Source organism: Schistocerca cancellata, chromosome 5, assembly GCF_023864275.1.
Source record: "Schistocerca cancellata isolate TAMUIC-IGC-003103 chromosome 5, iqSchCanc2.1, whole genome shotgun sequence".
Taxonomy (NCBI): domain Eukaryota; kingdom Metazoa; phylum Arthropoda; class Insecta; order Orthoptera; family Acrididae; genus Schistocerca; species Schistocerca cancellata.
In genome coordinates this window covers 440,492,398-440,518,114 of record NC_064630.1, presented here as the reverse complement: position 1 = coordinate 440,518,114, position 25,717 = coordinate 440,492,398, and the positions used below count along the sequence as shown (strand labels likewise).

General features: G+C 40.7%; 1 protein-coding gene across 1 annotated transcript in view; it reads left to right on the top strand.

Moving 5' to 3' along the window:
* LOC126187296 (PHD finger protein rhinoceros) overlaps positions 1-25,717 on the top strand; it is a 246,764-nt gene that overhangs the window by 13,101 nt on the left and 207,946 nt on the right. The window contains exon 5 of the mRNA XM_049928284.1: positions 21,594-21,799. Coding sequence (XP_049784241.1) covers positions 21,594-21,799 — 206 coding nt within the window. The remainder of the gene's footprint in view (positions 1-21,593; positions 21,800-25,717) is intronic.

The following is a 25,717-nucleotide window of genomic DNA, read 5'->3' as shown; positions in this document are numbered from 1 at the left end:
CCCCTATTTGAATTTGTATTTATAACCCTGTATTCACCTGACCAGAAGTCTTGTTCCTCCTGCCACCGAACTTCACTAATTCCCACTATATCTAACTTTAACCTATCCATTTCCCTTTTTAAATTTTCTAACCTACCTGCCCGATTAAGAGATCTGTCATTCTACGCTCCGATCCATAGAATGCCAGTTTTGTTTCTCCTGATAACAACGTCCTCCTGAGTAGTCCCTGCCTGGAGATCCGAATGGGGTACTATTTTACCTATTTTATCCAAGAGGACGCCATCATCATTTAACCATACAATAAAGCTGCTTGCCCTCGGGAAAAATTACGGCTGTAGTTTCCCCTTGCTTTCAGCAGTTCGCAGTACCAGCACAGCAAGGCTGTTTTGGTTAGTGTTACAGGGCCAGATCAGTCAATCATCCAGACTGTTGCCCCTGCAACTACTGAAAATGCTGCTGCCCCTCTTCAGGAACCACATGTTAGTCTGGCCTCTCAACGGATACCCCTCCGTTGTGGTTTCCCGTGCGGTATGGCTATCTGTATCGCTGAAGCACGCAAGCCTCCCCACCAATGGTAAGTTCCGTGGTTCATGGGGGGGGATTCTGGTCATACATAAAGCACACCAGTGGCAAGTCGTAATCAATACCTTCACTGCCCGATACCAGTGATGAAGTCACTTGGTGACAGTGCCATTGAAGCAGAGTTATTAAACATTGTTTTCTGAAGCTCCTTCACCAAAGAAGATGAAGTAAATATTCCTAAATTCTAATCAAGAACAACTGCCAAGATGAGAAACATAGATGTAGATATCCTTGGTGTAGCAAAACAGTTTAAATTACTTAACAAAGGCAAGATTGTATGCCAGTCAGGTTCCGTTCCACTCCAATGAAACGGCTTAAGTTTACAAGTGAGAGAAGAGTTTCCACAGTGGAAACTATTGTATGTGGAAAGATGGAGGATAGACTTGGTACTCATGATGGAAAAGAAAGAAAGGATAGATGAGCCTAGAAATGCTAGAAATGGTAATCTGCCTGTTAGCTTCTGTTGCGGGTTTGTCAGCCAACGTTTGTTTGATAATTTTTCAGACATTTCACCAGCACAAATGACTGGCATTGTCAAAGCATCACCCTCTATCGCTAGTGGCAGAATGGAGCCGAGCTCGCAACTGCTGAGTGTATTTATCAGTCGTACTGACATCTGAGAGCTTTTCCATGGTCATTACCAGTGTGGTTCTCCCCTTCTACCAGCAACAGTCATTCGCTACAGCATGGGAATCCAGGATCTATTCATATTGAAGGTTTTTCTGTTTGTTGTTGGAGCTAGTGTCATGTTTGTGGCTCTTTGTGGCATCCCTGAAAAAGTGGACATGGAAGCTCTTCTCCAAAGCAAGAATTTGTGTGTCTGTTTTCCGCCACAGCCAATTTCTCCAAATTTCCCAATCTCCAATTCTGGTGATTCTTGTGTTGATACATTGTTCAGTCATTTCAACATATGCTTTCCCACATGTATAGGGTATGCAGTATATTCCAAGCACTATACATGTGTTTCTTTTGTCCTTTGCCGAACTGAGATATTCTTTGATCTTCTGGTTAGTTTGTAAATAATCTTTATGCTTTGTTTGCAGATTATATACAGTTGATTCAGTCTGTCTCCATGGGGATGTATAGCAGGAAGGCTTTACCCAAGATTTCTTCTTCCAACGTGGCACTGTGCCGAGCATTAAATTTGGGGACACTTCTTAGGCAACTGTCAGAGTACACATTGCTCCTCAGAACACTTCCCAGATGTTGCATCTCGAGGCTGAGGTACTGAGGCTTACAAACTTGTCTTGCGCGCATTACAACCATATTAATCATCCCACTTTTCTGGTTTTGGTGATGGTTTGACAGTTTGTGCCGGGATTGGTCCATGTGTCTTGGTTGTCAAAACACACTGTGTCCCAGATTCTAGTCATTACACATACCCAGTACAACTAGAGAGACTAGCTCTTAGTCCTTTTTTACTTCCAGAGTAAATTTTATGTTGATATAGAGACTGTTTGGCAAGTCTTGGCACATGGGTAACACCGGTTCGTGTCAGGTCATTGAAGTTAAGTACTGTTGGGCTTGACTTGCATATGGATGGGTGACCGTCTGGTCTGCCATGACTGAGAAGCAGCGGCTCTAGTCAGGAAAGCTGACAACCGCTGGGAGAGTGGTGTGCTGACCACATGCCCCTCCATGTCTGCCGCCAGTGTTGCCTAGGGGCTGAGGATGACATGGCAGTCAGTCTGTACTGTTTGGTCTTCAAGGCCTGTTTGATTTGGGGGGGGGGGGGGGGGAGAGAGAGAGAGAGAGAGAGAGAGAGAGACTCTGTTCAGTTGTTTAAGGAATTCACTGAATTGTTCCTCGCCATGGTTTCATATGATAAATGTGTGGTTGACATAGCTGTACCACACACTTTAGGTTTACAATGTACCATGTCTAGCACCAGTGTTTCGAAATATCCCGGGAAGAAATTGGCCACCACTGAATGGAGTGGACTACCTATAGCAATTGTGTTCCCCATGAAATAGCTAATGTAGGACACACGTGAAAAAGCTTGGTGATATCATGTGGGAAAATGGAACAGGTTTGTTCCAGAGAATCACTGAGTGGCATTTTTTTTTTTTTTAAAAAGGGAGAAGGTGCCATGATTAACTGATTTTCATTTCGTGTAATCCACTGCATTTGATCTTCACTTACCTTTCGATACATCAGCTGATATAATAGGTCCAAAATCTTCTGTTCTTAATCATCAGTCTTCATTAAAATAGTCACATTTCTCATGGAAAGATCATCTTGTTTAAGTAATGTATCTTTTCCATGGTTTCGTAGCCCACAGATTGTGAGATACTGCACAGAAAATTATCATTTACAAGTATTACCTAGTCAGATCATCCTCTTTTTTTCCCAAGGGGTTTTTGCAGGTGACTTGAGTATAGCTTGGTGCATCATGTAGGTTTTAGTTCATCAAAATCGGATTGCAGAAAATGTATCATGATTTAAAGTTTTATTAAAACCATTGTGCCTGTCTGCTTGAACCCAACATACTGATCTCCGAAACTACTAGACAAATTTTCATGGGATTTTCACAGGTAATTAGAACATAGCCTGGAGCAGCATATAAGCTTTATTTCATCAAAATTGGATCGCAGGGGGGAAAAAATATACAGTGCTTTAAAGTTTTAGATAAAACTGTTGTATCTGTCTGTCTGTTTGAACTTGGTAATCTCTTTCGTGGAGTGTTCAGAGGCAAATTGATCATAGCTTGGGGCACTGTATAGGCTTTATTTCATCAACTACGTTTTCACAGGTAACCCATTAACTGATTTCAATGAGATTTTGTGTGGAGATAGCTTTGAAGAACATAGACTGCTTTAGAGAGTGTGTAGTACAAAGTACTTTTTGATTTGAAGAATAGCAACAAATTAGGAAAAATATTTACTCTTTGATAAACCTGTTTACTCTTTGGCGTTTGATCATTATTACACGTGTGAAAATGTTTTTACTAGTCAATGTGCACTATGTGATACAATTCATAGTAATGAACACAATTCTTCTACAATCTTCAGTGTGTTTAATCCACACTTCCACACTATTTGTTGCATGAAGCACACTTTGTATAGTGTATAGCTACTTTATAATATAATTGTATATCTAAAAACAAAGTTGATGTAACTTGCCAAACGAAAGTGCTGGCATGTTGATAGACACACAAACAAACACAAACATACACACAAAATTCAAGCTTTCGCAACCAACAGTTGCTTCATCAGCAAAGAGGGAAGGAGAGGGAAAGACGAAATGATGTGGGTTTTCAAGGGAGAGGCTAAGGAGTCATTCCAATCCTGGGAGTGGAAAGACTTACCTTAGGGGGAAAAAAGGACAGGTACACACACACACACACACACACACACACACACACACACACACACACATCTATCCGCACGTATACAGTCACAAGCAGACATTTGTAAAGGCAAAGAGTTTGGGCACCCACATCCTTTCGTCTTTTCCTCTCCTTCCCTCTTTCCTGATGAAGCAACCGTTGGTTGCGAAAGCTTGAATTTTATGTGTATGTTTGTGTTTGTTTGTGTGTCTATCAACATGCCAGCGCTTTCGTTTGGTAAGTTACATCATCTTTGTTTTTAGATATATTTTTCCCACGTGGAATGTTTCCCTCTATTATATTTATAGTATAATTGGATAGATAAAAAGTCTGCTCAGCAAGCAGCATCAGGAAAAAAACAAATATAAAAAAAGGTTTTATGCATGCAAGCTTTGGGAGCGAGTGGATCATTTTTCTGGCAGAAGGGTTGAAGGAGAGGAAGAGGGGTGAAGGAAAAGGACAGGAGAGGTTTACGAAAAGGGAGTAGAGTTTGGAAAAGTCACCCAGAACCCTGGGTCAGGAGAGACTTACCAGACAGGATGAGGAGGAAAGACTGAACCAGTCCCCTTTTCGTAAATCTCACCATCCTTTTCCTTCACCCCTTTTCTTTCCCTTTCAACCTTTCTGACAGCAGGAGGAGCCACTGGTTCCAAAAGCTTGCATACATAACACCTTTTTTATGTATGTGTTCTGCTGCCAACATTTTCCGAGTAGATTTTTTTATCTATGCAATTACATTACATTGTCAAAAATAGATTATTTTCATTGTTGTACAGCTATTTTAACAGTACAGTATGTAGATGTGCATTCCTGCCCATGCCGCTCTGTATGCACTGCTCGGCAACGACGCTGTGCGTGCTGATGCGTTGTGTGTTGGAACAGCTTGGGAGGGAGGGACAACGGGGTGCACATCACAAGTTATTCTTACCCAGAAAGGCAGACACATGAGGGAAGCTGATGTTATTGCATGTACAGTAGTTTACTTACTCGCTGCCACTCATCATAGCAAAACTACTGATAGGTGTGCACAGCTGTGAGTAACAGCTAGTTCTGCATGTTCGTGCTCCGTGTTTAGGCCATGGGTTTCTTCTTCATTGAAAGAGACATTGCTGCAGCTTATAATTCAGATTGTAGAGGTGATAATTGTAATATATCCATCATAGTCAACTGTGATCACTTCCTTCGGTGCACTATACCATTTTGATATAAATTTATCAGGAATATGTACATGTGCTTTTGATCCTAACTTCTTCATGTGCTTTAAAGATAGAGGGTTTCCAAACCATTTTTCATACAGCTGACTGTCAGGTTCATTCACCTACAATCCCTGACACAATGACCCAATTCCAGAAATCCAGTAGGATCTCCAGTCCCTCCTCCAATCCTTAGGTCCATCCCAGAACCTCTCCCCGGAATCCTTTTCTCTCCTCACCTCTACCACTCCCCGCACTTCTGCCTTCTACATGCTTCCTACGTCAGTAAACCCAATCACTGAGGACGCTCCGTTGTAGCCAGTTACTGTGTTCCCACTGAGAGAATCTCTGCTCTCGTAAACCAACACCTTCAGCCTATTACCTGCAACCTATCCTCCTATATAAAAGATACAACCATTTTCACCACCATCTCGCCACAGTTCCTGTTCCTTTGCCACATGATGCCCTTCTCATCACTGTTGATGCCACCCCACTTTACACTGACTTCCCTGATGCCCATGACCCTACCGCAATTGAATACTCTACCTCTCTCAACGCCTGACAGATTCCAGATCAACAAACTCCTTCTTAGTCGCCATGATCAACTTCAGTGAAACCCCGCTTTTACACTTTTCAAGGGACGTTCAAAAATTGGTGTAAAATGTGGGAAAATGTAAAATTTGGGAAATAACTTTATGCATGATATACATACATAACAGGAATGAAAAGACCTGTCAGGGACTTGTTTATTACCCAACAAAGGTTTATTATCCAATAAAAACTGCTGATGTAACTAGAACTGATAAATGTGTAGGAAGTAGGAATGTTTGACTCAATTTCATATGTCACAATTGATGTTTTTGAAAGCCTGCAGCTCTCATTCATTGTTTGAATAATAAAATATTGCACTAGTTACGTGTTTCTTTATGCTTAGCATGACGTGTTTTAAAAATAAGTATGTTCCATCTTCTTGTAAGTTTGAATGTGAATCTGACATATAGTATTAGTCCAGGACAATAGTGAAGGTTTTCCACAAAAGAGAAGTGACGTACAATGGTTCCACAATTTTAACATCAAAACTCGAGCATCACGGTTCACTCAAATTAAACTCCTCCTCCCCCCCCCCCCCCCCCCCCCTCCCCGCCTTTTCCAGTTTTTTCTGGAGAAATTATTGAGAGTTATTTTTTGAGTAAGTTGTTTTGTGGGGGTGTGTCTGGTATTGTAGCATTTGTTAACCTATATAGGTCAAACGAAATAGTTAATTCCAGTCATGCTGTTTTTGAAATTTTTTGTTCGATCAATTCTGGAGAAATTTGTGTCATTTTTCGATTACCTTGTTGCTTTGTGGCAGGGTGTCTGGTACACTGTCTTCGTTTGAGTTTTATAGGTCAACTGAATTATTCAATTCCAATTTTGTGTTTCTGTATCACTTTGTTCGGTTTATTCTAAAGGATTTCACATGCATAATTTTTCAGTTTTTTGGGTCACTTTGGAATGGCGTTAGCTTCATTAACCTGTTTTTTCCCTCTCTCCTTTGTCCCCCACACAAAAGTCCCTCATTCCCACTATTGTTTTGTTAATTTAATTTTATTAGCTGATTGAAATATTTTACGTGTATTTTATGCCCCCCACCCCCGTCCAATCATAGTCTGATGTACTTGTCTGATCTGCTGTTTTCCCTAGTGCCTTCAGAAAAGTTTAGCTTGAAACCAGATTTCTGAATTAAGTCACAAAACTTTGTGGAATCATTGCCTTCAATTAAGACATTTAAGTTGAAGGCATTAGTGCTGATGTTTTTTGATGCATTTGTATGTTGCATGTCTACTGTGAACTGCGAAATAAAATTTAGATGGTTGATTTGCACTGAGGGTAGGGGGGTAGTTAATTCGTTGCTGCAAAACAGTGAAAGTCAGTGGCTGATGGTCTGGGTATACAGTGAAGGCATGCCCTTCCACCATGAATCCAAAGCATTGAACTGCTTCATAGGCTGTGAACAGTTCTGTGTAAAATGGTGGCAAAAAGTGCTGCTTCTTTATGATCTTCTTGGAGAAGAATCCCAAAGACTGCCAGTGTCCATTTACGGTCGGTTGTACCGTGACACTGAGAGCACAGGAGAGGCATCTGAGAAAACTGCTAGTGGGGCATCAAGGATAGAATGCCCAAGGAGGATAGGTTGCTTGTGGCACGTCTAGCATGCATCAAATGCTGCCAGCATTCCATCAGTCCGAGAGACTGATATAGAACAACACAATTTGGGGCCAGTGAGGATGACACTTAGCGGCATCTGGGCTTCAGCAGTTCGGGAAAAAAAACAGTGTTAAAAAGTTTATCATCCCCAGGTAGTGACACACTTCATGCACCACTTTTGCGGCTGGATAAGTTGTAATTGCGGTGATATGCTTGGCTGACGGATACGTAGAGAAGCAGAAACTTGAAATCCAAAGAATGTCACTTCATTATTACCAGTGACACATATAACTTTATTTTGACACATATAGCTGTATTTATGAGGATTCTGTAATCATCAAACCTTTAGAAAACTACACGTAGGTGTCTTTCAAGTTCTTCTGAGGATGATGTCCAATACCCGCAAAACTGCATTGATAAATTACTGAAAAGTCTGTGTTGCATTCTGCAAACTGTGTAAACATGTATGGGAATTCAAACAATCTAAAGGGCTTAATTATTGCTTTTTTATGGATGTCTTTTGCTGCAACAGGTATTTGGTTGTAGGCTTTCACTAGGTCCGTCGTCGAGAAAACAGTGCACCACTCCAGTTGGTAAGCAAAATATCCGATGTGACGCACAGGGTATTGGTCAGCAATTTTCTGGGCATTGATTCCTCTGTAGTCGCTACAGCAGTGCCTGCCATCAGGTTTCTTCGGTACCAGGTGAATGGGAAACTCCCAGTTGCTTTCTGATAGTCATGCTGTGCCTGCGTGGATCATTGCATCAAATTCTGCTTTTGTGATGTGCAGTTTATAGGGAGCCAGCCATGTGCGCCTTGGAAAAACAGGAGGGCCAGGTGTGGTCCTGGTTGATGAGCTGTTGCATGGTGAGGCACTGACAGCACTCCAGCAGGTCACTTAACTGAGGGAATTTATTTAGCAGACGTGCCACCTGCGGCGGCACAGTGAGTAAGTGTACTGGCAAGTCACTGCACTGTGTGGTCTGGGTGCAATGTTCAGTGACTTTACACGGTCCAAAATGGAAGTGTTCCTACCCAGGATGAGGTCATGAGAGGACAGGAAATCCAGCCCAGTTGCAGCATGGGCCACGTTTGCGACTATAAAATGCCACATGATTGACATTTGTAAACCAATGTTAAAATTTAAAGTCATGAGTCCATATGTATCTGTGAGCAAACCATCTACAGCTGCTAAGTTGTAATTTGCAAGACGTTTCGGAGGCAGGCTGGTTTGTGATTACATCACTAACCCTGCTGGCGGAGCGGCTGTTGGGACTAGTATCACCAGGTGGGTATATTTAATGGAATATTGTTAAGCTGGTGGTGTCAAAATTTGCTTTTGATGTGTGTGAACCAAAGTGATGGACAATCTGCCCAGAGGGCTTATACTTTGAATGCCACACAATTCGCTTGTGTTGCTGGGACAGTCCCAAGTGTTGGTGGCAGATAATAGGATCATCAACTTTGTGGTTGCAGGCTGAGCCATGCCCGGGACGCAAGTAGAACTGGTGCTGGCCTCCAGCAGCAGGGGGGGGGGGGGGGGGGGGCGTCGTTCCAGGGTTGCCCAGATATGCACTTTCCTGGCTGCTGGCTGCGTGACTGTGGCTACTCTTTGAGCTGTGCCTTGGTGGTCCCTGAGCTTCCATCCACATCCATAGCTGCTCCTCGTGTCACGTTTGCAGCATGGCTCTCTTGGCCTTGTGCTTCTGCTGCTGATCACATAGTAGCTGCTGTTATTGCTGTTGTATCAGTTGTTGCTGGTGCCATAATTGTTGCTGCAGTAGTTCCATTAGTGCTTGTTGCTGTTGCAACTGTTTCAGGATACATCAGTGTCACCACTTTTTAGGTGCTTAATACACAGTACACTAAGATAATGGTGTTTTATTAGTGAGCGCAACAACAAGGTACACAGCTGATATGACTCATAGTCCGACACATTATTGCTACAGAACACATGACCAGTAACAGCATACACATAACATTCGCGCCATGGCATATTGAGGCATATTTTCAACTGGAGAGCATGATCTTCTCAATGCTGATTGTTCATGACATTGCCAATGGATAGATGTGGAGTGATGTGCTAGCATTGGACAAACTGTCAGAAAAACAGCTCCTCTGAAGTCCAAGACGGGTGAAGTCATTACTGATGAAGGCTAACAAATGGAACGCTGGGTTGAACACTACCTTGAGTTGTATGCGCCGAGAATGAAGTTAGCCCTTATGCATGTGACGCCATCAAACAAATGCCAATTATGGAAGAACTAGATGCAATGCCTACTATGGAAGAACTTAGTAGAGAAATAGATTCTCTTGCTAACGGAAAGGCCCCAGGTGAAGATGGGATCCTTGCAGAGGTTATTAAGTATAACAAATCTGTTCTTCTCAAACATTTATATTCACTTATCACAACCATCTGGAAAGAAGGTTATGTCCCGATGAGTATGCAGAATTCGAGGATAGTTACTCTATATAAACAGAAAGGGAACAGAAGTGACTGTAACACTTACCGAGGCATTTCATTACTAAGTGTAGCCGGGAAAGCTTATGCAAGAGTCATCCTAATGCAATTAAAAATCTTAGCTTCCAGAATCTCAGTGTGGCTTCAGGCCCGGCCGATCAGCCGTAGATATGATCTTCTCCTTAAGACAGCTACAAGAGAAATGTCGTGAGCAGCAGAGGCCACTTTATATTGCTTTCATTGACCTTGTTAAAGCATTTGATTTAGTGAGCAGAAATGGGCTTTCCAAACTGTTGCAGAAGATTGGATGCCCACCTAAACTGCTACAGATACTTGTCTCTTTCCATGAGAAAACACAAGCAACAGTCTGCTTCAACGGTAAAACATCAGAAGCATTCCCTGTTAATAGCGGTGTGAAACAGGGTGTATGTTAGCTCCTACATTATTTGGGATTTTCTTTTCCCTTCTGCTCAGATTTGCCTTTGAAGACTGTGAGGAGGGAGTGTATCTACATACGAGGTCTTATGGAAATGTTTTCAACATTGCTCGCCTTAAGGCCAAGACCAAAGTAAATACAGTTGTTATCCATGAGTTGTTATATGTGGACAATGCAGCTCTAGTAGCGAACACAGAAGTTGAGCTGCAGTGTATAATCAACACATTATCAAATGCCTGTGAAAAATTTGGTCTACTCATCAGCCTTCAAAAGACTAAGATCATGGCGCAGATCACTACCAACCGTCCATCCATCAGCATTGATGGCAATCCTCTCCAGGTAGTTGATGACTTTACCTACTTGGATCCACAATATGTAGCAACTTGTCCATGGACACTGAAATTAATAACTGAATCGCAAAGGCATCATCTTTCATGGCTAGATTGAAAAACAGAGTATGGAACAACGGACTGCTTACCACAAAAACTAAATTAAAAGTCTACAATGCTTGTGTTATAAGCACCCATCTCTATAGCTGTGAGACATGGACAACTCTTTCTAGGCATGAATCTCGACTCAACAGTTTCCATCTCCACTGTATCCGGAAGATCCTTCAGATCTTTGAGAGAGATAGAGTACCCAACACCGAAGTCTTTCATCGTGCAAGCACAACCAGCATCTTTGCACTCCTGAGTCATCGACGTCTAAGATGGTTGGGACATGTCAGGCGCATGGATCCTGAACGGATACCGAAACAACTGCTATACAGAGAACTTCAGGAGGGTGTGAGGCCAGTGGGACGACCACATCTTCGTTTCAAGGATGTCTGCAAGAGAGACCTGACCAAGACCAGAATCAGTCCAAGTCGCTGGGAAAGCATTGCAGATGACTGTGTTAAGTGGTGAGTAACTGTGCGCAATGGCGTCAAGCTCTCAGAGGACGAACGCACACAGGAACAAATCAGGAAGAGGACAAAGCGAAGAGACAGAGCGGCTTGTGTTCGAAGTCCCTCAAATTTCACATGTCCAAACTGCAGTAGGGACTGCCACTCTCGAGTGGGACTTTTTAGTCACAGCAGACGCTGCAGACTCTGAACCATGCATGTGACACCATCATCCCTCAAGGATGGACGGATGCCATTATATAGATGTGCTAGGTGAGGTTGCTACATAGTCAGAAGGATCTTCCTTATGTCAGCTGTGAATGTGTGATTAATTTTTATTTGACTTCAGTATTGCATCTTCGTGTGCTGTTAGGCTTTCTCTTCTGAATTATTTGCACCAATTTTCTTACCTATTTTTAAAAAGTAATTTTTAAAAAAGTATGTGCTACGCATGAACGGTCTTTTACTGTGCTTCCATTCTCTGTAACAGGAATAATGTTATCTTAAGGCTTCTTTCCTTGTCTGTCTTTTAACAATACTCCATATCGATTTAATTTTATTGTCTGATCTGTCAATTTCAGACATTTCCCTTAATATGCTACAGTACACTTATGGTACATGCTCCAGTACAGTGTTACTAATATGAAAGTACTCTGGATCATTACCTGTTCTGGCTGTTTTGTGCATGTCCTTCTTTAATTGAGAAGACACCCTGATATCTGTATTAGTCCATGGTTTCTTTATTGACTTCCTTTTATTACATTCAGTTATCATTTTGGGGAAAATATTTTCATACATTGGTACATATTCATTAAAAATTATATTGAATTTAGAGCTGACATTAAGCTCATTGTAAATTCCACCCTAACCAGCATTTTAAGCCTCTTCAGCAGTTTTGTGATTACCAGCCTCATTGTTCTGTTATAGTGTTTGTAAACTGTATATGGAACTGAGTTACATATTGTGACAAGCAGTGCACCATGATCCAACAATCTATTTATCACAGTAAAAGTGTGCAACTCCCTTAACTTTTGCTTGTTGTACGAATACATTATCTGCAACATACTACTATCCTGAGCAACTCTAATAGGAAAAGTTATGACTGATACTAAATTATAAGTGGCTAACAACAACCCTAGATGACTTTTTCTGTCAGACTCCTTAAAGAAATTTACATCAGAAACTCCACAAATAAATAATCCCATCTTTCTGTCTGACAGACAGACTAGCCGTACTTTGAATGGAACTCGAGTCCTCTACATAGCTAGTCAGACATGTTGACTATTCCTCTGCTAGACAGACCAATTTACAGAATATGCAATATAAATATGACATATACACAGCAAAAATACAAAATAAATTTTCATTTGGTGGCTTGTCACTCTTTCAAACAATTGTACACTGTCTTTTGCCTCATATGCACATATTTAAATCACAATCTTTGCTTTAAAGCATCCATGAAAGTTTGTACCTTATTATTCACTCAGAAAATATTCTAACAGTTTCGGTGAAAAGAGAAGTGGTGCAAAACTGTATTGTGAACTTCACACTACTCTTACTACAGTTGACTTACTTGAAACATTTAGCCTATCTTTCTCTCTGAATCTGCGGCTGCGTCAATCTCCACAACTTCTTCTCCGAAGAACTAATGCTGGTTAGAGGAACTAACAAATACTGTCTCTCTCTCTCTCTCTCAATAGAAATAACTTGGTAACCTCATACATTCAGTTAAGTTCAGGTATATTTTCATCTCCACAAGTTTCACATAAACATACAAGTTCTTGCAAGTCAACTAGACAATACCCGTTAGATACTATTAAATATAATTACACTGTGCTGGGTTTCATAACCACCTGAAATTAAAAAACAGGTCTTGCTTCTCGCAAGTTTAACACCAAGATTAAGAAAAAGTCTCTAGATAAAACATGTTTCAATTGTTCATAACAATTACAATCATTACACCGTCAAAGAATAACACGTGTTTGCTTCTTGTACATCACATACAGCTTCTATGGCGCAAGCGGCAAACACTTGTCGGTGTCGCTCGTCTGATGCAGCCCTGTCCTCCTAGGACCAACATCCATCCCGCACACACAGACATGTGTTGCACAGTAAATAGGCTCTCTCTCACACTTATCTTTAAAATATTGCATGTTCGAGATGGCAGAAGGTCGAGTGGTTCCAGAATTTATGTGTAAATCCCCCCTCTCTCTGTCTCTCTCTCTCTCTCTCTCTCTCTCTCTCTCTCTCTCTCTCTCTCTCTCTCTTTCTCTCTGTCTCAGTCTCTGTGTGTTTGTGTGTGTGTGTGTGTGTGTGTGTGTGTGTGTGTGTGTGTGTGTGTGTGAGAGAGAGAGAGAGAGAGAGCACACTCATGTGGATGGGGGGCAGGGGGGGGGGGGGCAAGGATGTGGTCTGCGTATTCTTGGGAGTTGTGTTTAGTGTATAATGATGTGTAGTAGCGCACTGAGAAAGGGAGCTAAAACGAAGGATGAGGAAGACTACAGAGAGGAGAGAGTGAGTGTAGAAAGAGTGAAGTGAGGTCATGGATCGAGTGGATTGAGGCCAGAAGGATTTTGGGATCGAAGTATGTTTTGTAAGGACAATATCCATCTACATAATTCAGATAATCCGATAACCAGATGTTACAGTTTGTCAGGCAAACATTGGATTTTAATGTGGTGTCTTCAGCAGTGTGTTCTGCAGCAGTTGGTGGTCATATCCTTATAAAAGTATGTGCAAAAGTTACAGCAGAGCTTATGTATGATATGATTGTTTTCAAAGGTGTCTCTGCCTCTGAAATTATATGTATGAGACACACATGCCATAGCATCTTGCAAGAGATGTTAATGCAGTAAGATGTACAAGATCATATATGAATAAAATCGCTATAGTTATATCTGTAGGGTGGACAAGAAGAACAGTCCTACGAAGTTTATGAGCTCCTCCCAGGTGCACATACTTCCATGAGGCCTTGCATTGTGATGGACAAGGAGAAGTTAGTTTGCGTCTTTGTGGCGTCAAACATGCTGAAGTCCTTTCTTCAGTTTCCTGAAGGTAACATGATTCACTTGAGAGTTGATCATGAAGGAGGACAACAAACAGAATAACTCCTTCAGAGTCCCAGAAGACTGTCACCGTTGCTTCACCAGGGATGTGGTTTTGAACTTTTTCTTTGGAGCAGAGGTGGTGTGTTGCCACCTTGTGGATTGCTATTTTGTTTCCAGTTCAAAGTGATGAACCCATGTTTCAGCATATATGACGATGTTTGTCAAAAAATGGTCACTATCAACCTCGTAACTTGCAAGCAATTCCAGCAGATGGTCCTTTATTTTCTTCATGGTCTTCTGTTAGGTGGCGAGGAATACAGCAGGCACATGTCCTTGACTACCCCAGCTGGTGGATGGGTGTGTCAGCACATACAGTTGAGCAGAGGTGTCTGATTGTGATCAGTCGATCTCCTCGAATAAGTGTGTCCACATGTGCAACATTGCAGGAATCACAGCTATGTGCGGCCAGTCGGCACATGGGACATCATACGGCCTTACATGACCTTGCTGCAATGATGACAGACGCCTTGCCCAAAGACTCACAAGCTTTTATTCTCTGCCAGGTCTCCGTAGTTCATATCAGTATCTACAGTATTCTGGTTTGTGCCGAATGAAACTCAAATTACAACACTCTGCATGGAACGCACCTCGATTACAGATGCCATTTTGAAAAGTGCAGATAGCACTGCCATTTATAGGAACTTCATAAAACTGCAGGGACTGAAGCGGGAATACTCCAAGGTGTCCCACAACAAATTCTGTATTTTTTTGGCTGAAATTGACTGTTGGGGGGGGAATTCATTGCATTACGTATTGAATGCTGCTTGCATATAATTTTAAACATAAATTGTATACACAATTATGTGCTGTTTCGTTTTCTTCCTTGCAATCATTTTTAACAGGAAAGTTTTATTTATGGCAGTGGGCTTATGATTAGGATACTACTGTGGAATCTGAATCATCCCAAACTTTGTAATCCTGCCCGTTTGTAGATTAAAACTACGCTAAATGCTGTCATTGAAGCTACAATCCTCACAGATCCAGCAGTTGGAGAGGTCTCTCTTACTCCTTATGCTCATGCTGGCAACCGATTTACCCATTTATTTAGCGACTTCAAATTCCAATCAAGGTTTCATTGACTGTAACAATAAACAACACTGAATGTCAGCTGGAGACATGTAGGGTGAGGAGGTGATCTACAGAGAGATGGGGCTGGGGGAGAATATAATTCAAGAGAGGGGTGAGGAGAAGTTAGACGTAGAGAGGGAGGGAATGAGATCAGGACGTATATCCAATTCCCATATACGTTTTGACTAAACTTCCCTGTGCCCCTTCAGAACTCTTTGGTATTCCTGCATACATTCCACTTTCTGGGGCTCATGTCCAAGAAAAATGTGTCCTGCACATTTGCCTGCTACTGCCTATTCCAGTTATATCACTGATAAGGCACAACTCACTAAAGGGATTGTACCTGAAGTAAATTGTTTAGTACCATAGGCAGCAAGACCCTATGGGCTAGGTTCAAGCACCCTAACAGGAGATGATCTTTTTGCTTATGCATTAGGCTTTCTTTGTGTATACCTTGTTTTTTAAGTTGAATTTTTAGTGTAGGTGCCATCCCATCATGGCAAGATCCATAGCTTCGCACTGCTTCACGTGTAACCATCTAGTTGTGGCTTAACTTGGAACTGTTACATCATCCAGAAACGCTGACATTTTGAAAGGTGCTCCTGTATAATCTTTAATATGAGTTTTATCGTGGTTCATGGTGTGGGTTCCTGTAGTCATGTCCTAGTTCATGAACCACGGGCAACGTATGAGTGGCCAAGTAAGTGGTCCCGACAGTCGGGATACCAGTTACTTTGGAATAAGACTGGGCATCTCGGACGTATTCTGAGTCGTGGTCACCTTTGTGCTCATACGGCAAAGACTACCAAATCCATCGGTTAGTCCCTCAGCCATTAGGGGTAAAACCCAATGGGACTCGGGGCAAGTAAGGCTAGCAACCTGCTTCCCTGGTACTTTAAATATGATGCTGGCAACAATCAGAGCAAAATGCCTTGGACCTTTGGAGGTGACGGAGTCCCACCTCTTAACTGACAAACCAGGGACTCCTAAGATACGACTTGGCAAGCAAATGGTAATGAGATGGGGAGCTATTAATATCAATGGGGGCTACTCTGGGAAGAAGGTAGAGCTGGCAGAGGCTGCAAGTAAGATGGGGCTGGACGTTTTAGCTGTTAGTGACATTCGGGTAAGGGGTGAGAAAGAAGAGGAAGTGGGAGAATACAAGGTCTACCTGTCAGGAGTCAAAGCAGGACTAGCACAATGGGGTGTAGGGCTTTACATCAGGAAAGAAATGGAACCCAGCGTAGTTGCAATAAGGTATGTAAACGAACGACTGATGTGGATAGATTTGACAGTGTCTAGCAAGAAAATTAGGATTGTGTCAGTATATTCGCATTGTGAAGGGACAGATCAAGATAAGATGGATAGTTTTTATGAGGCACTCAGTGATGTAGTTGTTAGAGTAAAGGACAAGGACAGTGTTCTGCTCATGGGTGATTTTAACGCCAGGATTGGAAATCGAACAGAAGGGTATGAAAAGGTTATGGGTAAATTTGGAGAGGATATGGAGGCCAACAGGAACGGGAAACAACTCTTGGATTTCTGTGCCAGTATGTGCTTAGTAATCACAAACTCCTTTTTTAAACATAAGAACATTCACCGGTATACTTGGGAAGGCAGGGGAACCAGATCTGTCATTGACTATGTAATAACAAATCAGGAATTCAGGAAGGCTGTGAGGGACACACGTGTATTCAGGGGATTCTTTGATGACACTGATCATTATTTAATCTGCAGTGAAATTGGGATTGTGAGGCCGAAAGTGCAGGAGGTCAGGTCCATATGTAGGAGGATAAGAGTGGAGAAACTTCAGGATAAGGAAATCAGGCACAAGTACATAACAGCGATCTCAGAAAGGTACCAGTTAGTTGAATGTAGCCAATTACAGTCATTGGAAAAGGAATGGACAAGGTACAGGGACACATTACTAGAAGTGGCTAAAGAATGTCTTGGAACAGTAGTGTGTAAAAGTAGGATGAAACAAACTGCTTGGTGGAATGATACAGTCAAGGCAGCCTGTAAAAGGAAAAAGAAGGCGTATCAAAAATGGCTACATACCAGAACCCAGGTAGACAGAGAAAGTTATGTTGAAGAAAGAGACAAAGCCAAACAGATAATTGCAGCATCCAAGAAGAAATCGTGGGAAGACTTTGGAAACAGGTTGGAGACTATGGGTCAAGCTGCTGGAAAACCATTCTGGAGTGTAATTAGCAGTCATCGAAAGGGAGGTAAGAAGGAAATGACAAGTATTTTGGACAGGTCAGGAAAACTGCTGGTGAATCCTGTGGATGCCTTGGGCAGATGGAGGGAATATTTTGAAGAGTTGCTCAATGTAGGTGAAAATGCGATCAGTAATGTTTCAGATTTCGAGGTAGAATGGGATAGGAATGATGATGAAAATAGGATCGCATTTGAGGAAGTGGAAAAAATGGTCAATAGATTGCAGTGCAATAAAGCGGCTGGGGTGGATGAAATTAAGTCGGAACTCATCAAATACAGTGGAATGTCAGGTCTTAAATGGCTACACAGGATAATTGAAATGGCCTGGGAGTTGGGACAGGTTCCATCAGACTGGACAAAAGCAGTAATCACACCAATCTTTAAACATGGAAACAGAAAAGATTGTAACAACTACAGAGGTATCTCTTTAATCAGCGTTGTGGATAAAATCTTCGCAGGTATTGTTGAAAGGAAAGTGCGAGTATTAGTTGAGGACCAATTGGATGAAAATCAGTGTGGGTTTAGGCCTCTTAGAGGTTGTCAGGACCAGATCTTTAGCTTACGGCAAATAATGGAGAAGTGTTATGAGTGGAACAGGGAATTGTATCTATGCTTTATAGATCTAGAAAAGGCATATGACCGGGTTCCTAGGAGGAAGTTATTGTCTGTTCTACAAGATTATGGAATAGGAGGCAAACTTTTGCAAGCAATTAAAGGTCTTTACATGGATAGTCAGGCAGCAGTTAGAGTTGACGGTAAATTGAGTTCATGGTTCAGAGTAGTTTCAGGGGTAAGACAAGGCTGCAACCTGTCTCCACTGTTGTTCATATTATTTGTGGATCATATGTTGAAAACAATAGACTGGCTGGGTGAGATTAAGATATGTGAACACAAAATAAGCAGTCTTGCATATGCGGATGACTTAGTTTTGATGGCAGATTCGATTGAAAGTTTGCAAAGTAATATTTCAGAGCTAGATCAGAAATGTAAGGACTATGGTATGAAGATTAGCATCTCCAAAACGAAAGTAATGTCAGTGGGAAAGAAATATAAACGGATTGAGTGCCAAATAGGAGGAACAAAGTTAGAACAGGTGGACGGTTTCAAGTACTTAGGATGCATATTCTCACAGGATGGCAACATAGTGAAAGAACTGGAAGCGAGGTGTAGCAAAGCTAATGCAGTGAGCGCTCAGCTACGATCTACTCTCTTCTGCAAGAAGGAAGTCAGTACCAAGACTAAGTTATCTGTGCACCGTTCAATCTTTCGACCAACTTTGTTGTATGGGAACGAAAGCTGGGTGGATTCAGGTTACCTTATCAACAAGGTTGAGGTTACGGATATGAAAGTAGCTAGGATGATTGCAGGTACTAGTAGATGGGAACAATGGCAGGAGGGTGTTCACAATGAGGAAATCAAAGAAAAACTGGGAATGAACTCTATAGATGTAGCAGTCAGGGCGAACAGGCTTAGATGGTGGGGTCATGTTACACGCATGGGAGAAGCAAGGTTACCCAAGAGACTCATGGATTCAGCAGTAGAGGGTAGGAGGAGTCGGGGCAGACCGAGGAGAAGGTACCTGGATTCGGTTAAGAATGATTTTGAAGTAATAGGTTTAACATCAGAAGAGGCACCAATGTTAGCACTAAATAGGGGATCATGGAGGAACTGTATAAGGGGGGCTATGCTCCAGACTGAACGCTGAAAGGCATAATCAGTCTTAAATGATGATGATGATGATGAGTTTTATCCATCACTCTGAAAATTGTCAAACCGAATGAAAAGAGAGGTACACAGGAAGTAACTTATGCTAGTTTCTGTAGAGATTGTAACATCATGCATTAAAATATTCTGGTATGCTTTGTAACATGAATATGAGTTAATTTTGGTTCATTTTGGTGTACTTCTGGAAAATAACAAAAAAATTATGACTGTATGTATTCTATTATTTAGTCCCTTCCTCCATGTATCGCCATTTTGGATCATTGCTGATGCATCCTGTCCTCTTCTCATCTACTGTGGCTCAAGCTGTGCTGATCTGGTCTTTCAATTATTACTGTTTTAGCTTGTCCTCTGTATCTTCATTTTGCCATTGCTATCAGTTTCCTCATGTATACTGTGTCCCTTCTCTTTCCTGTATCTTGTTGAGGTGTCTTCATTCCCTTACATGTTAGCAGCAATTGATAAATGGTCCTGTTGGTGTATACATTCCTTATTATTTGTTACTGGCCTAAAGATAAAGTGTATGCATGCAAACCACATCGGTTGTGGGATCAAATCACGGTCGTGCTTCGGTCTTTTCATTCTTTGCCTCTCAGCATTTTGAGGAGTTCCCGGAAGCAAGTAGTACGAATTCCACATTAAATTGTATGTCCCCTTTCCCCAGTTGGATAACTGGGCAGGTTAGGGACACACAAGTCACCCATAGGGCATCCAGTTGAGAGACTTGCACCAGACCCATTGAGCCACACAAAATTATCATCATTTTCTTCTTTTCGATTTGACCATCATGACCTTGTTAATTGATATCAGCTTAATTTCTTCTGGTCTTTCTTCCCCGTGCAGTATTCTTTCACTCTCATACTTTGCAACCTTCTCTGCAGTTCTGTCCATGATGAGTTTGATGTGGAACTAGTTCTGTCCTCGAAACTGTGAAAGAGTGAATTTTTTATTTAAAAATCACCCTGTTGTGCATCTCTGGTTCCTGTATTCCCATTTCTTCTAGATCCCTTTGTAGCTCTTGGATCCATTATACTTCGGTTCTGTTGGTCACCGGAAACTGTATTATTTGCTGTGTCAGTGTCTCTTGGTCCATTCTAAGGATGTATCCGTAGAACATGCTCTTTCTTTTCTGGATAATGTCTGAGACTCTCTCTATCTTGGTATACAGTTCGTGGTTCACTCATCTTCTAAATTGACCATCTTCTGTTCTTTGAGGACCCAATATTCTTCTGAGAATCTTTCGTTCCACCAGTTCTAGACTCTTTAAGTACCCCTATTCTTACTAGATTAAGAGTTTCTGTTGTGTATAAGGCTTCAGGGCAGATCACTGTTTGGTAATGTCTCAATTTTGCACCGATAGAAGTATTATTCTTATTTTAATGTTGTTGGTTTTTTTATATACTAAATTTATTTTGTTTATTCATGCTCCCATTGCTTCCTTTTCAGTTTCCATCCATTCTCCCAGGTATTAAATCTCTCCACCTGCGTATTTTCCCTCCTCCTGTTGTCATCCATCTAGGAGCTCCCTTGGTTTTGTCATTCTACAAATGCTAGACAATCTACAGGTATTCCTGTTATTATTATTATTATTATCATCATTATCATAATTGTTTTTTCATACACTATACATAACCAACTGATATTTAGTGTCGATCACCTGCAGCAGAAAGAAGCTAAAATACAGTTTACCTGAAAAATTGAAGAGATACTATGGTACATAATGAGAAAACTGACTATAGGTCTGTATTACGGTGTCAAAGAATTTTGACTACCTTATTGAACAAGTTAGGCCCGTGCTCAAAAGTTTTATAAAAAAAGGTACTCTTAATCACGCATGTGTTAAGAAAATACCAAATGCAGTCAGGGTGTTTTATTCTGAGATAAATTGTATGGTATCCAATGACTGCTGTGATTCTTGACAAGGAAGCTCTTGTATATGTATGTATACTATTCCATTTTCCAAGAATACACTACGCCAGGAGGTCTATCAAGCTTCCTCTTCAATTATCCAACTACAAGTCACATTTTTTTCCCTAATGTGTGTGATATGGTGTGTCGTGGGTAACTTTGACCTTCAAGATTTTTTTTATTTTTTTATCCAAAGTCTAAAAGTAGAATAATACCAGATATGATAGCTTTGAAAAGAAATTGCCCAGAAAAACATTGTTTTCAACTCTCTTTCTGAAAATGACTGGAATACATTGCGGGTTGAAACAGTGGTCATCCTATCATTTCTGTTAGTCCTATGTTAATGGATGCGGCAACAATAGTTTGAACTGAATTGTGAAAGTGATCCAGAATGCAGTGACTGTATAAACATTTTGGTTAAGTCATCAATTTGTAAATTAGATAATACTCAGGCTCTTCATTAAATAATAACTTAATTATGTTTTTTTATGTTTCAGTTGTTCCGAAAAGACTTGATCAGTGCAATGAAGCTGCCTGACTCGGAACCATTATCTCCTGATGAATACTGGGTAATAACAGATCAGTGGAAGCAAGAATGGGAGAGAGGTGTACAAGTACCTGTGAATCCAGACTCCCTACCTGAACCTACAGTCTCCATCAACCGCTGTGCTCCTGTTGTTAAATCACATCATGACTTTAAACTGTGAGTTTCCATTGGAATAAAAATTACAACTTTATATTTTGAGCATTAATTGTTTTTTCATATGACTCCTTCAATGAGCATCTTTAGTTTTGTGATTGTTGAATCCTGTTGTCCCTAAAATGCAGCTTTATAGGAGCAACGCTTAGAGTATTTTTATAGTTGCAAAAAAAATTATTAGCAGTAAAACATCACTTTTATGGGGAGGTAATTTATGTAATTCTACTTTGATGTCCTTCATATTCTTTCTTTGTGCTTTTCTCCATGTTAACAAGTGGGAAAAACACTGTTACTGGTCCTGTTAAACTCTGAAAATTAATTTAAATAATTTCTGTAGAATCTTAAGGCATAATTCAAATAGCTTAATAAATTGAAAGTTTCACCTTTTCCCTTTTTCAGTGTTCTTGTTAATAGTGCCCCAGCGGAGTTGTCATTGGTTTTTATGATTTCATGCTGTTCTACATTTATCCTCTGCAAACCACAATGAGCTGCATGGCAGAGGGTACCTCCCATTGTACTAGTTATTAGAGTTTCTTCGTGTTCCATTCATATGTGAAGCACAGGAAGAATGATTCTGTGAATGCTTCTGCGCATGCAATAATTATTCTAATCTTACCCTCGTGACCCTATGTGAGCGATATGTAGGGGGTTGTAGTATATACCCAGAGTAATAATTTAAAGCCAGTTATTGAAACGTTGTTAGTAGACTTTCCCAGGATAGTTTACATCTGTCTTCAAGTCTCTTCCAGTTCAGTTCCTTCAGTATCTCTGTGACAGTCTCCCGCAGGGTAAACAAACCTGTGACCATTCATGCTGTCCCTCTCTGTATACGTTCAACATCCCCTGTTAGCCCTATCTACTAAAGATCCCACACTCTTAAGTAGTATTCTAGAACTTCTTATATGAGTGATTTGTAAGCAATCTCCTTTGTAGATTGATTGCACTTCCCCAGTATTCTACCAATAAACCAAAGTTTACCAACTGATTTATCCACAACTGAACCTATTTGATTATTCCATTTTATATCAGTACAAAGTGTTACACACAGATGTTTGTATGAGTTCGCTGATCCCAGCAATGACTCATTGATATTATGATCATAGAATACTATGTTTTTTTCATTTTGTGAAGTGCAATATTTTACATTTTTGAAATTTAGAGCAAGTTGCCAATCTGTGCATCATGTTGAAATCTTATCAAGGTCTGACTGAATATATATGCATTTTCTTTCGGATAGTACGTCATTATATATAACTGCATCATCTGCGAAAAGCCTGATTTTACTATTAATCTTGTCTACGAGGTCATTGAGACTAGAACCGCGGCTGGGTCACTCGTGACCCACTTTTTTGTTCTTTCGTTTGTCACTATTTTGCATTATTGCCTAGAGCGCTGAATTTTGTGACGTTTTATTAACTAAGATAATTAGCGATTATACATAATTTTACGTTATATGGGGAAAACTTAAAAGAGAAATACGAAGATTCACCTAGAACTGCAGACATGTCAGTTCTGACCCTTCTGCTGCATTCGCTATAACAATCGAATTTTTTGTGTAGCTTCACGCTTATTGTTAGATTATGTTTGAACAATAATCACAAAACTCCCTTTTATTTCATTGCCTGATGACATTGCAGTTTTCCAGAAAAGGAGGAGAGGGAGAGCAGATTGAAACATTTCTGACCATGTATGCAACTGTTGCGCAGTCAGTGCTTTTTTTCATGAAACGTGGTTTTAGTAGTGCATTCTAACTGTGTAAATAGTGCATGCAGCATACAAATTTATTATGGCCAAACATCTGCGAACAGAAAAGGACATTATAAATGCGCTAAATGAGATTTGGTATTGTGAATCTGAGGGCGAGCCACTGGTGTCTTCATCTGAGGAAGATGTAGTTCCAGATTTTTTATGAGAAGATGATGTTACTCCTCAGGATGTTCTGCTGGTTATTGATGAGGAAAGTATGCATGTTTATGTGTTTGTTTTTATAATAATTATTGTTTATGTATGTGCTGTGTAGACCCGGGTTCCATTTGCAATACTTATGTTGCTTTCTTGAGTTTTTACAAGTCTTACATTACATTTATGATGGTGTGTTTTTAGTTCTAATATTCCATAATCTATTTAAAACTACTACATGTTGTAATACTAATTACTAGTATTACAGGAACAGCTGCCAAGAAGGTTACGTTAGCTCGTGGCAGTGGGTGTTGTGAGCAACAAAATGATGAAGGTTGTGGACTGTTTCAGTTCCCTTCAGGTGGTGATGTTGTATCACCAGATGGATCAGCCTGGAAAGTGGGAGTTGTATTTGTCAGTTCAGTTGGCGGATATGGGCAACAGAACGTTTTCAAAGGCCATGCAGGACATCTCCACATGCAAATTGAAATGTGAAACAGATCTGCTACAGTGCTTGTCATCTTATGATAATAGACAAAATTTTGAAACACATTGTGAAATGTACTGAAACCAAAGCACGTCAAGTGTTGGATTTAAATGTTGAGACTATAAATGTTGAAGAACTGGAAGCTTGTGTAGCTATATTATACATTCATGGTGCTGTAGGAGCAAAGAGCTTAGAACTAAACACATTGTGGTCAATGAAGTGGGGAATTAATTTTGTGAAGTGAACAATGGCTTGTGAGATTCAGAGAGATAATGTGTTATCTCAGATGTGATGTCAGATCCACATGATCAGAACAACTGAAAGAAGACACCTTTGCTTTAGTATCAGATATCTGTTACGAGTTCATTGCAAACACACAGTATAGCTACTTAGAAAGCTGTATATAACAATCGATGAACAGCTTTTTCCTTCAAAGTGCTGTTGCAGAGTCACAGAGTTCATGACCTCACGACCTGACAAATACAGGCAAAAGTATTGGAAGGCATTAGATAAAAACTCCAAATATATTGTGAATGCTGTCCACTATCTAGCAAAGGATGACACTAGACCGAGTGATGAGCATCTTGGCGAGTTTGTTGTGAAAAAATTGATGCAACCTTGTCTCAATGAAGGAAGAAATTTCACATGTGACAATTTGTTCACCTCCTTGGCTCTCTGAAACCTTGAAAGCAAATGCTACATGTCTAATGGCCACCATAAATCGATCTCGTATGGAAATTCTGATGTGTATTAAGAAGGCAAAAGAAGTGTTATACGACACAGTATTGTTGAAGAAGTGTGATACCAAATTGACAGTTCACCAGTGGAAGAGCAACAAAAATGTCATGATTCTCAGCACTATGCATCCTTATGTTAAAATTGAAGATGGTTTGAAAAAGAAGCCAGATTCAGTTACATTTTATAACTGCTCTAAATATGGAGTGGTATGGTCAACCAAATGGCTTGCAAGTCGTCTGTCAAAGCACCATAGAGGCGTTGGCCTCCTCACACATTTTACAATTGTTGGATATGGTACGGATAAATGCCTAGGTATTGTACAATGCTCTAAGGGAGAAAAAGTTGAAACGCAGAGACATCATACTTCAGCTGTAGGAGGAGCTTGCTGTGAAGTAAGCAGCTATGTGAAAGACTAGTACCTCCATCACATCCAAAGACATTCCTGAGAGACAAGGAAAGTGAACAGGTTGCCTTGTAAAGCCTAACAGTGAAGGAAACAAACCATTTGTGAATTGTCATATGTGGAAGAAAAAGCTGTGTGCAATGAAATTAATGTACATCAAATGACTATTATTTGTTTAATTCTTCACGCTCTCCCGGCAATCTAATGACCCCTTGGGTTGTCAGGTATTCTGCCAGATATCAGCGTCGTACTTGCACATACGATGCTGATATCCAGCAGAACACCCAACAACCCAAGATGTCACTATTATTTGCGCTCGTTATGTAGTGGTAGCCAGTGAAGGCCCCCAGTAAATGTGTGTAAGTTTTTTAAAATAATAAATGATAAATTGTGA